This window comes from Borostomias antarcticus (genome assembly GCF_949987555.1).
Source record: "Borostomias antarcticus genome assembly, contig: scaffold_149, whole genome shotgun sequence".
Lineage (NCBI taxonomy): Eukaryota > Metazoa > Chordata > Actinopteri > Stomiiformes > Stomiidae > Borostomias > Borostomias antarcticus.
The window spans coordinates 75,001-87,500 of record NW_028176640.1 but is presented as its reverse complement, the minus strand read 5'-3'; the positions used below and the strand labels follow the sequence as shown (position 1 = coordinate 87,500).

Sequence of the window (12,500 nt, the reverse complement as noted above, 5' to 3'; positions counted from 1 at the left end):
TTATTCTGGGTCAGTGTGGATCTGGAGGGGTTATTCTGGGTCAGTGTGGATCTGGTGGGGTTATTCTGGGTCAGTGTGGATCTGGTGGGGTTATTCTGGGTCAGTGTGGATCTGGTGGGGTTATTCTGGGTCAGTGTGGATCTGGTGGGGTTATTCTGGGGGGGCAGTGTGGATCTGGTGGGGTTATTCTGGGGGTCAGTGTGGATCTGGTGGGGTTATTCTGGGGTCAGTATGGATCTGGTGGGGTTATTCTGGGGTCAGTGTGGATCTGGTGGGGTGATTCTGGGTCAGTGTGGATCTGGTGGGGTTATTCTGGGTCAGTGTGGATCTGGTGGGGTTATTCTGGGGGGGTCAGTGTGGATCTGGAGGGGTTATTCTGGGGTCAGTGTGGATCTGGAGGGGTTATTCTGGGGTCAGTGTGGATCTGGTGGGGTTATTCTGGGTCAGTGTGGATCTGGAGGGGTTATTCTGGGGTCAGTGTGGATCTGGAGGGTTATTCTGGGTCAGTGTGGATCTGGAGGGGTTATTCTGGGTCAGTGTGGATCTGGAGGGGTTATTCTGGGTCAGTGTGGATCTGGTGGGGTTATTCTGGGGTCAGTGTGGATCTGGAGGGGTTATTCTGGGTCAGTGTGGATCTGGAGGGGTTATTCTGGGTCAGTGTGGATCTGGTGGGGTTATTCTGGGGAGGGGCAGTGTGGATCTGGAGGGGTTATTCTGGGGTCAGTGTGGATCTGGAGGGTTATTCTGGGTCAGTGTGGATCTGGAGGGTTATTCTGGGTCAGTGTGGATCTGGAGGGGTTATTCTGGGTCAGTGTGGATCTGGTGGGGTTATTCTGGGTCAGTGTGGATCTGGAGGGTTATTCTGGGTCAGTGTGGATCTGGAGGGTTATTCTGGGTCAGTGTGGATCTGGAGGGGTTATTCTGGGTCAGTGTGGATCTGGAGGGGTTATTCTGGGTCAGTGTGGATCTGGTGGGGTTATTCTGGGGGGGGGGCAGTGTGGATCTGGAGGGGTTATTCTGGGTCAGTGTGGATCTGGTGGGGTTATTCTGGGGGGGGGTCAGTGTGGATCTGGTGGGGTTATTCTGGGTCAGTGTGGATCTGGAGGGGTTATTCTGGGTCAGTGTGGATCTGGTGGGGTTATTCTGGGGTCAGTGTGGATCTGGAGGGGTTATTCTGGGGTCAGTGTGGATCTGGAGGGGTTATTCTGGGGGGGGGCAGTGTGGATCTGGAGGGGTTATTCTGGGGTCAGTGTGGATCTGGAGGGGTTATTCTGGGTCAGTGTGGATCTGGAGGGGTTATTCTGGGTCAGTGTGGATCTGGTGGGGTTATTCTGGGTCAGTGTGGATCTGGAGGGGTTATTCTGGGGTCAGTGTGGATCTGGAGGGGTTATTCTGGGTCAGTGTGGATCTGGAGGGGTTATTCTGGGTCAGTGTGGATCTGGAGGGGTTATTCTGGGTCAGTGTGGATCTGGTGGGGTTATTCTGGGGTCAGTGTGGATCTGGAGGGGTTATTCTGGGGTCAGTGTGGATCTGGAGGGGTTATTCTGGGTCAGTGTGGATCTGGAGGGGTTATTCTGGGGTCAGTGTGGATCTGGAGGGGTTATTCTGGGGTCAGTGTGGATCTGGAGGGGTTATTCTGGGTCAGTGTGGATCTGGTGGGGTTATTCTGGGGGGGTCAGTGTGGATCTGGAGGGTTATTCTGGGGTCAGTGTGGATCTGGAGGGGTTATTCTGGGTCAGTGTGGATCTGGTGGGTTATTCTGGGTCAGTGTGGATCTGGAGGGGTTATTCTGGGGGGGTCAGTGTGGATCTGGTGGGGTTATTCTGGGGTCAGTGTGGATCTGGAGGGGTTATTCTGGGTCAGTGTGGATCTGGTGGGGTTATTCTGGGTCAGTGTGGATCTGGAGGGGTTATTCTGGGGTCAGTGTGGATCTGGAGGGGTTATTCTGGGGGGGTCAGTGTGGATCTGGAGGGGTTATTCTGGGGGGGTCAGTGTGGATCTGGTGGGGTTATTCTGGGTCAGTGTGGATCTGGAGGGTTATTCTGGGGGGGTCAGTGTGGATCTGGAGGGTTATTCTGGGTCAGTGTGGATCTGGTGGGGTTATTCTGGGTCAGTGTGGATCTGGAGGGGTTATTCTGGGTCAGTGTGGATCTGGAGGGGTTATTCTGGGTCAGTGTGGATCTGGAGGGGTTATTCTGGGGGGGGTCAGTGTGGATCTGGTGGGGTTATTCTGGGTCAGTGTGGATCTGGAGGGGTTATTCTGGGTCAGTGTGGATCTGGAGGGGTTATTCTGGGGGGGTCAGTGTGGATCTGGTGGGGTTATTCTGGGTCAGTGTGGATCTGGAGGGGTTATTCTGGGGGGGTCAGTGTGGATCTGGAGGGTTATTCTGGGTCAGTGTGGATCTGGAGGGGTTATTCTGGGGTCAGTGTGGATCTGGAGGGTTATTCTGGGTCAGTGTGGATCTGGAGGGTTATTCTGGGTCAGTGTGGATCTGGAGGGTTATTCTGGGTCAGTGTGGATCTGGAGGGGTTATTCTGGGTCAGTGTGGATCTGGAGGGTTATTCTGGGTCAGTGTGGATCTGGAGGGTTATTCTGGGTCAGTGTGGATCTGGTGGGGTTATTCTGGGTCAGTGTGGATCTGGAGGGTTATTCTGGGGTCAGTGTGGATCTGGAGGGTTATTCTGGGTCAGTGTGGATCTGGAGGGTTATTCTGGGTCAGTGTGGATCTGGAGGGGTTATTCTGGGGTCAGTGTGGATCTGGAGGGGTTATTCTGGGTCAGTGTGGATCTGGAGGGGTTATTCTGGGTCAGTGTGGATCTGGTGGGGTTATTCTGGGTCAGTGTGGATCTGGAGGGGTTATTCTGGGTCAGTGTGGATCTGGAGGGGTGATTCTGGGGTCAGTGTGGATGTGGAGGGGTTATTCTGGGGGGGTCAGTGTGGATCTGGAGGGGTTATTCTGGGTCAGTGTGGATCTGGAGGGGTTATTCTGGGGTCAGTGTGGATCTGGAGGGGTTATTCTGGGTCAGTGTGGATCTGGAGGGGTTATTCTGGGGTCAGTGTGGATCTGGTGGGGTTATTCTGGGTCAGTGTGGATCTGGAGGGGTTATTCTGGGGGGGGGCAGTGTGGATCTGGAGGGGTTATTCTGGGTCAGTGTGGATCTGGTGGGGTTATTCTGGGGGGGGGCAGTGTGGATCTGGTGGGGTTATTCTGGGGTCAGTGTGGATCTGGAGGGGTTATTCTGGGGTCAGTGTGGATCTGGTGGGGTTATTCTGGGGTCAGTGTGGATCTGGAGGGGTTATTCTGGGGTCAGTGTGGATCTGGTGGGGTTATTCTGGGTCAGTGTGGATCTGGTGGGGTTATTCTGGGGTCAGTGTGGATCTGGTGGGGTTATTCTGGGGTCAGTGTGGATCTGGAGGGGTTATTCTGGGGGGGGGCAGTGTGGATCTGGTGGGGTTATTCTGGGGTCAGTGTGGATCTGGAGGGGTTATTCTGGGGTCAGTGTGGATCTGGTGGGGTTATTCTGGGGGGGGGCAGTGTGGATCTGGAGGGGTTATTCTGGGGTCAGTGTGGATCTGGTGGGGTTATTCTGGGGTCAGTGTGGATCTGGTGGGGTTATTCTGGGTCAGTGTGGATCTGGAGGGGTTATTCTGGGTCAGTGTGGATCTGGAGGGGTTATTCTGGGGTCAGTGTGGATCTGGAGGGGTTATTCTGGGGTCAGTGTGGATCTGGTGGGGTTATTCTGGGGTCAGTGTGGATCTGGTGGGGTTATTCTGGGGTCAGTGTGGATCTGGTGGGGTTATTCTGGGGTCAGTGTGGATCTGGAGGGGTTATTCTGGGTCAGTGTGGATCTGGTGGGGTTATTCTGGGGTCAGTGTGGATCTGGTGGGGTTATTCTGGGGTCAGTGTGGATCTGGAGGGGTTATTCTGGGGTCAGTGTGGATCTGGAGGGGTTATTCTGGGGGGGGCAGTGTGGATCTGGTGGGGTTATTCTGGGGGGGGGGCAGTGTGGATCTGGTGGGGTTATTGTGGGGTCAGTGTGGATCTGGTGGGGTTATTCTGGGGGCAGTATGGATCTGGTGGGGTTATTCTGGGGGGGGGGCAGTGTGGATCTGGTGGGGTTATTCTGGGGTCAGTGTGGATCTCTCAGGGTTATTCAAGGGCTGCTGGGTCCCATTCAGAGATGACTTCCTGTAGAGCCTTTCCCTCTGCTCTCTACAACTCCAGTGTGCTTTGCATTGTGGGAAGTTACAGTAGAATTCTAGATCAGCATGATTAATTCGAATGACCTTTGGGAGTTCTAGTGTTCTAGTGTTCTAGTTCTAGGTGGTAACGTGTGTTTTTCATCAACTAATCTTGAGAACTGTGTTCTGTATAAAGATAGAAGATGTGGGGCAGAGGTGCTGAGCTCCTGCTGTGTGTTCTCCCCTCTGAGCAGAGAAGGACGTGAACAGAACCGACAGAACCCACTGGTTCTACGATGGAAGAGAGGAGAACCCTGGATTGATCCTGCTGCACGACATTCTCATGACATACTGCATGTATGACTTTGACCTGGGTAAGACACACACACACACACACACACACATACAGACACTCATGACCTGCTGCATGTATGACTTTGACTTCCAGGGTCCAAAACTAACTTTGACCTGCGTCCAGGGTCCAAAACTAACTTTGACCTTTGACCTGCGTCCAGGGTCCAAAACTAACTTTGACCTTCGTCCAGCGTCCAAAACTAACTTTGACCTGTGTCCAGGGTCCAAAACGAACTTTGACCTGCGTCCAGGGTCCAAAACGAACTTTGACCTGCGTCCAGGGTCCAAAAATAACTTTGACCTGCGTCCAGGGTCCAAAACTAACTTTGACCTGCGTCCAGGGCCCAAAACTAACTTTGACCTGCGTCCAGGGCCCAAAACTAACTTTGAACTGCGTCCAGGGCCCAAAACTAACTTTGACCTGCGTCCAGAGTCCAAAACTAACTTTTTGGCTTAAATTTACCAGCCAGATAGATTTTTTTACCAGGCAAAAATAATAAATTCATTTTTACTTTTCCAATTTGCTATAATTAGTATTCAGCATGTCATCTTGGTCTCATATGTGATCCTCAATCAATATTATAGTAGTGTGCATATAATAGTAGTAACATTAACTGTAACTAACCTTTTGGCTTACCAGCCAACTGAATGGGAATTGGAAAAATGTACCAGCCAGCCAGATGTTCTACCAGTCATTGGCTAGTAAATAGAGTTAATTTTGGATCCTGCCTTGGTCAGACACACCACACACACACACACACACACACACCCAGATGATGACGTGTGTTTGTGGTGTGTGTTCCTCTGTGTGTACCCAGGGTACGTGCAGGGCATGAGCGACCTGCTGTCCCCCGTCCTCTACGTGCTGGAGAGCGAGGTGGAGGCCTTCTGGTGCTTCAGCGCCTCCATGGAGCAGCTGGTGAGACATCTGGGGGAGGGGGGGATCAGTCAGACGGTCTCTCCTCTCTGGTCGGACTGAAAGGGAGAGAGCTGCGGTTCAGGGGGGTGGTAATGTGTTTCTGTTAAGGCGAAGGAATGAGAGACTTGAGAGATGGAGAGATGAAGAGATGAGATGAGAAACTGAAGAGATGAGATGAGAGATGAGAGACTGAAGAGATGAGAGACTGAAGAGATGAGATGAGAGATGAGAGACTGAAGAGATGAGAGATGAGAGACTGAAGAGAGGAGATGAGAGATAAGATGAGAGATGAAGAGATGAGAGATGAAGAGATGAGATGAGTGTGAAGAGATGAGAGATGAAGAGATGAGAGATGAAGAGATGAGAGATGAAGAGATGAGAGTCTGAAGAGATGAGAGACTGAAGAGATGAGATGAGAGACTGAAGAGATGAGAGATTGAGAGATGAAGAGATGAGAGATTGAGAGATGAAGAGATGAGAGATTGAGAGATGAAGAGATGAGAGATGGAGAGATGAGAGATGAAGAGATGAGAGATGAAGAGATGACCTTCACTCTCTGAGAGGAGACAGAGGGATGAGTTACGAGGGCTACGGAGGGAGGCGGTGACCTCATAGGTCAGGGTTCGTTTGTAGAGCTTTGCCGGTGCCCAACGCAGCAGTGAGGGACGATGCTGTAGCAAGGCCTTAACGTTGTGTTTGTTTGTTTGTTTGTTTGTTTGTGTGTGTGTGTGTGTGTGTGTGTGTGTGTGTGTGTGTGCACGCAGCACCAGAACTTCGAGGAGCAGATGCACGGCATGAAGAATCAGCTGATCCAGCTTGGCACGTTGCTACGGTTACTGGAGCCAACGTTCTGGGACTACCTGGGTAGGTGCTCGGGAGGAGGAGGGGCCTCAACGAGGAAGGAGGAGGGGCCTCAACGAGGGGACCGGACGCTCAGGCGCTCACAGGAGCCACCTGATCTCTGAAGCGCACCTTCTGTTTCTGGCTGTATGGAAGGTTAAGCTGGCTATATGGAAGGTTTAGCTGGTTATATGGAAGGTTTAGCTGGTTATATGGAAGGTTTAGCTGGTTATATGGAAGGTTTAGCTGGTTATATGGAAGGTTTAGCTGGTTATATGGAAGGTTTAGCTGGCTCTATGGAAGGTTTAGCTGGTTATATGGAAGGTTTAGCTGGCTCTATGGAAGGTTAAGCTGGCTATATGGAAGGTTTAGCTGGCTATATGGAAGGTTTAGCTGGTTATATGGAAGGTTTAGCTGGCTATATGGAAGGTTTAGCTGGCTATATGGAAGGTTTAACTGGTTATATGGAAGGTTTAGCTGGTTATATGGAAGGTTTAGCTGGCTATATGGAAGGTTTAACTGGTTATATGGAAGGTTTAGCTGGCTATATGGAAGGTTTAGCTGGTTATATGGAAGGTTAAGCTGGTTATATGGAAGGTTTAGCTGGCTATATGGAAGGTTTAGCTGGATATATGGAAGGTTTAGCTGGTTATATGGAAGGTTTAACTGGTTATATGGAAGGTTTAGCTGGCTATATGGAAGGTTTAGCTGGCTATATGGAAGGTTTAGCTGATTATATGGAAGGTTTAGCTGGTTATATGGAAGGTTTAGCTGGCTATATGGAAGGTTTAGCTGGTTATATGGAAGGTTTAACTGGTTATATGGAAGGTTTAGCTGGCTATATGGAAGGTTTAGCTGGCTATATGGAAGGTTTAGCTGGTTATATGGAAGGTTTAGCTGGTTATATGGAAGGTTTAGCTGGTTATATGGAAGGTTTAGCTGGCTATATGGAAGGTTTAGCTGGCTATATGGAAGGTTTAGCTGGCTATATGGAAGGTTTAGCTGGTTATATGGAAGGTTTAGCTGGCTGTATGGAAGGTTTAGCTGGCTATATGGAAGGTTTAGCTGGCTATATGGAAGGTTTAACTGGCTATATGGAAGGTTTAGCTGGTTATATGGAAGGTTTAACTGGTTATATGGAAGGTTTAGCTGGCTATATGGAAGGTTTAGCTGGCTATATGGAAGGTTTAACTGGTTATATGGAAGGTTTAGCTGGTTATATGGAAGGTTTCGCTGGCTATATGGAAGGTTTAGCTGGCTATATGGAAGGTTTAGCTGGTTATATGGAAGGTTTAGCTGGCTATATGGAAGGTTTAGCTGGCTATATGGAAGGTTTAGCTGGTTATATGGAAGGTTTAGCTGGCTATATGGAAGGTTTAGCTGGTTATATGGAAGGTTTAGCTGGCTATATGGAAGGTTTAGCTGGTTATATGGAAGGTTTAGCTGGCTATATGGAAGGTTTAGCTGGCTATATGGAAGGTTTAACTGGTTATATGGAAGGTTTAGCTGGCTATATGGAAGGTTTAGCTGGCTATATGGAAGGTTTAACTGGCTATATGGAAGGTTTAGCTGGTTATATGGAAGGTTTAGCTGGCTATATGGAAGGTTTAGCTGGCTCTATGGAAGGTTTAGCTGGCTATATGGAAGGTTTAGCTGGTTATATGGAAGGTTTAGCTGGTTATATGGAAGGTTTAACTGGCTATATGGAAGGTTTAGCTGGTTATATGGAAGGTTTAGCTGGCTATATGGAAGGTTTAGCTGGCTATATGGAAGGTTTAACTGGCTATATGGAAGGTTTAGCTGGCTATATGGAAGGTTTAGCTGGTTATATGGAAGGTTTAGCTGGTTATATGGAAGGTTTAGCTGGCTATATGGAAGGTTTAGCTGGTTATATGGAAGGTTTAGCTGGCTATATGGAAGGTTTAGCTGGCTATATGGAAGGTTTAGCTGGTTATATGGAAGGTTTAGCTGGCTATATGGAAGGTTTAGCTGGTTATATGGAAGGTTTAACTGGCTATATGGAAGGTTTAGCTGGCTATATGGAAGGTTAAGCTTACTATATGGAAGGTTTAGCTGGTTATATGGAAGGTTTAGCTGGTTATATGGAAGGTTTAGCTGGTTATATGGAAGGTTTAACTGGCTATATGGAAGGTTAAGCTTACTATATGGAAGGTTTAGCTGGTTATATGGAAGGTTTAGCTGGCTATATGGAAGGTTTAGCTGGTTATATGGAAGGTTTAACTGGCTATATGGAAGGTTTAGCTGGCTATATGGAAGGTTAAGCTTACTATATGGAAGGTTTAGCTGGTTATATGGAAGGTTTAGCTGGTTATATGGAAGGTTTAGCTGGTTATATGGAAGGTTTAGCTGGTTATATGGAAGGTTTAGCTGGTTATATGGAAGGTTTAGCTGGTTATATGGAAGGTTTAGCTGGCTATATGGAAGGTTTAGCTGGTTATATAGAAGGTTTAGCTGGCTATATGGAAGGTTTAGCTAGTTATATGGAAGGTTTAACTGGCTATATGGAAGGTTTAGCTGGCTATATGGAAGGTTTAGCTGGCTATATGGAAGGTTTAGCCTGGCTATATGGAAGGTTTAGCTGGCTATATGGAAGGTTTAGCTGGCTATATGGAAGGTTTAGCTGGTTATATGGAAGGTTTAGCTGGTTATATGGAAGGTTTAGCTGGCTATATGGAAGGTTTAGCTGGCTATATGGAAGGTTAAGCTGGCTATATGGAAGGTTTAACTGGCTATATGGAAGGTTTAACTGGCTATATGGAAGGTTTAGCTGGTTATATGGAAGGTTTAGCTGGCTATATGGAAGGTTTAACTGGCTATATGGAAGGTTTAGCTGGCTATATGGAAGGTTTAGCTGGCTAAATGGAAGGTTTAACTGGCTATATGGAAGGTTTAGCTGGCTAAATGGAAGGTTTAACTGGCTATATGGAAGGTTTAGCTGGCTATATGGAAGGTTTAGCTGGCTATATGGAAGGTTTAGCTGGCTATATGGAAGGTTAAGCTGGCTATATGGAAGGTTTAGCTGGCTATATGGAAGGTTTAACTGGCTATATGGAAGGTTTAACTGGCTATATGGAAGGTTTAGCTGGCTATATGGAAGGTTTAGCTGGCTATATGGAAGGTTTAGCTGGTTATATGGAAGGTTTAGCTGGCTATATGGAAGGTTTTATTGCTCATTTTTGTTTTGTGGAACCCCCACCAGGACGATGAACATGCAGAGCCTCGTGCACGCATGGCGCACAAGTGCACACACACACACAAGCACACACACACACACACACACACACACACACACATACACACACACACACGCACAAGCACACACACACACAAGCACATACACACACAAGCACACACACGCACACACACACTTAACTTCAGCCTGCCACCAACCAGACAGGACATTATTAATAGAGACTGTGAGCGTATTAATCTCTATTCTAGCATTAGCTATTAGCATCCAGCCATCCATCTTGATCACACTACTGGGTTAGATAAATAGTCCGACACAGTCAGTGAAATATGGCCCTCTCTCGTCCGAGAGGCAGAGGGGGAGAGGGTGAGGGAAGTTAGAAAGAGAGGTTCAGCTCCCTCTGACTTGGGTGTCATTAAGGGAAGAGAGAGTATTTTGGGCTCTTTCCCTAAGACTGTTTTCATGGTTGAGGTCAGGAGATTAGCTGTATATCTCTCTCTCTCTCTCTCTCTCTCTCTCTCTCTCCGTCTCCCCCCTCCTCCGTCTCCTTACAGGCTGATAAGCCTGCTGAATTAGGCTGCCCCAAACACAGCTCTCTGATTGGACGACAGTGATTTATCCCCGGGTAGTTTAAAGTCATTACTTTTCATGATTAATTTTCCCAGAGGACGGTTGTTCCCGGAGACAAACTTATCTGCATTCGCTGAATAACAATGGCTCAGGAATTTAGAGAGCTTCCCAAGAACAATAAACAAGTAAATCCAATAATATGTAAATGAAAATGCTGTAATTTATGGGTTTAATTTAAGCAGGAAAGGTTAGACGCTGGAGAGGAAGACGAAGGCTAGAGGAAGAGTTAGGGGCGCTGTCTCTCTCTGAATTGGTTGTTGGGTGCGAGGGGTTAGATTGATCCGTGCGCTCGTTTGTCTGTCACACATGTACCAGAGCTCACCACCAGGGGGCGCTTGCCGCAGTTCATTTTTCCCATTGACAAGTACATTTTGCTTTGTACATAAAAACTATCCTTGGCGTCCCAGTGAAAGTATTCGTCTAGTCTACTCATCTACACTCTAAATTCACAGAGTTCGGAGCTTGAGGTAATTAGGAGCTGTTTTGGTTCTTGTTCCAAATGTTCGGGTTAGGATGAACTCAGACTGTAGGTGAAGACGATTGGGGTGTGTGAGTGTGTGACTGTGTGAGTGAGTGTGTGTGTGTGCGAGTGTGTGTGTGTGTGTGTGTGTGTGTGTGTGTGTGTGTGCGCAGGAGAAGGAGTGAACGGCCACAGACAGTAGAACAGATCGGAGCAGGAAATAGAATATGGGAGTTAGGGCAGATCTGGCAGACAGAAAGCAATGTCTGCGGTGGGAGAAGAAGAGAGGCACAGTTATATTTAATGAGAAGGAAGTTGGCAGTACGCCCAGAAGTACAGCATGTCAAAGGGAAGCTTATATTCACAAAGATAAGACCGTGCCTGAGCTCACTCCTTGTTTATTTACTATTATAAACTGTCTCTGAGTATATCTTTGTATTCTGATTCTCCAGTTCTCTGGGGAATGAACTACCTGCAAGCTTATATTGAAATCCCTCGTGTGTTGGTCTCTGGGACGTATTTGTCTCAGACTAGACTCTCGCCTAGACTAAACCTGCAGGGACATCTTGAGGTCGGGAATTTATCTTATTCATAGGTTAGTATTGAAGGTGCATTGTGGGTAATTTTAGCAGTGGTTATAGCACTTATAAAGTTATATACAGTACAATGTGCCCAAGGGTAACAAAGTTAGTGATGCCCTTAGGTAGGGAGTCTGTGGGGATCGGTAGTGGAGTTGATTGCAGAGCGATCATAGCCCGGGTGTGTGTTCTGACAGGATTCCTGGAAAGCACAGGCGAACCAAGTCCAGCTGTCTGAGAAGCTTCACACAGCTGTGGTTCGTTAGCCGGGCACGCCCTGTGAGCAGCGCCTCTCGAGACGGAACCAGAACCGGGGCGAATGAAACCCAACAGTCAGAAGCTGCATGGGGATCACACTCAGTCCTCTGATTCAGATAGAAACGCTCGCAAACATTCCACAAAAGCAGGAACAGCATAACTGCATTTGCTTCTGCAAAACACAGAGTGGTGAAAATTGCATCTTTGCCGGACAATTGAGGAGTCGTTGTGCCGTGTTCTGGATTTCCAGAATTGAAAGAAAGTTTCACACAGAATTAAGCGCTTCGGGAGTTAAATACGATGCACATGAAATGAACATGCTAACACTTAAACATTTAATATATTCATATTCATCTTATGTTGTCAGTATATGTATTGTTTTTGGCCAGTTCCTCTAATCCTGACCTCTCTGTGTGTTCTGTGATTGGACAGAGACCGGGGATTCTGGGTACCTGTACTTCTGTTTCCGCTGGCTCCTGATCCGCTTCAAGAGAGAGTTCCAGTTCCCTGATGTTCTGCGTCTGTGGGAGGTGAGAGACCAGGAAGAGTAATCAATCACGGATATATCAACTGATCCCCAGACACAAGTCAGTCCAGCCAATCAATCAGGTGCCGCTGCTCAATCATGTATTCAGTCATTAGAGGAGAGATGCAGTCAATGGTTGGCCTCTGGTCCCGGTCAATACCGATCTGGACTATTGACAGATGCTGTTGACTAGTGTTTCCCACAAGTATGAAATACATGTGTGGTGGCAGCATGTGGAGGGGGGAGGGGGGGTAGGGTTAACCATCAAACACTTCCCGAACCCTAACCCTGTCTTTTGAAGTTTCTGCCAAACTGGAGGTTGCTGTACATAGATATGATAGATATGAACTATTATAATCCTGGTAGGTGGAAATGTGGGTGTTTCAGCAGTGGGAAATTCCAGAAAAGGTGGGAAAATGCAGAATTTACTGTACATAGTAGTGAATAAACATAAAATATAACAAGGAATATATATACATTCAGCGTGCCCCTTCTGTCATTTCAATGCTAGCTACCATTAGCTAATGATCAGACTGACATT

The 12,500-nt window shown here is 47.8% G+C and overlaps 1 protein-coding gene across 1 annotated transcript in view; it reads left to right on the top strand.

Moving 5' to 3' along the window:
* LOC311328234 (TBC1 domain family member 15-like) overlaps window positions 1-12,500 on the top strand; it is a 51,284-nt gene that overhangs the window by 33,970 nt on the left and 4,814 nt on the right. The window contains exons 10-13 of the mRNA XM_084462232.1: window positions 4,438-4,557; window positions 5,356-5,456; window positions 6,221-6,320; window positions 11,866-11,963. Of these exons, the coding sequence (XP_084318358.1) occupies window positions 4,438-4,557; window positions 5,356-5,456; window positions 6,221-6,320; window positions 11,866-11,963 (419 nt within the window). The remainder of the gene's footprint in view (window positions 1-4,437; window positions 4,558-5,355; window positions 5,457-6,220; window positions 6,321-11,865; window positions 11,964-12,500) is intronic.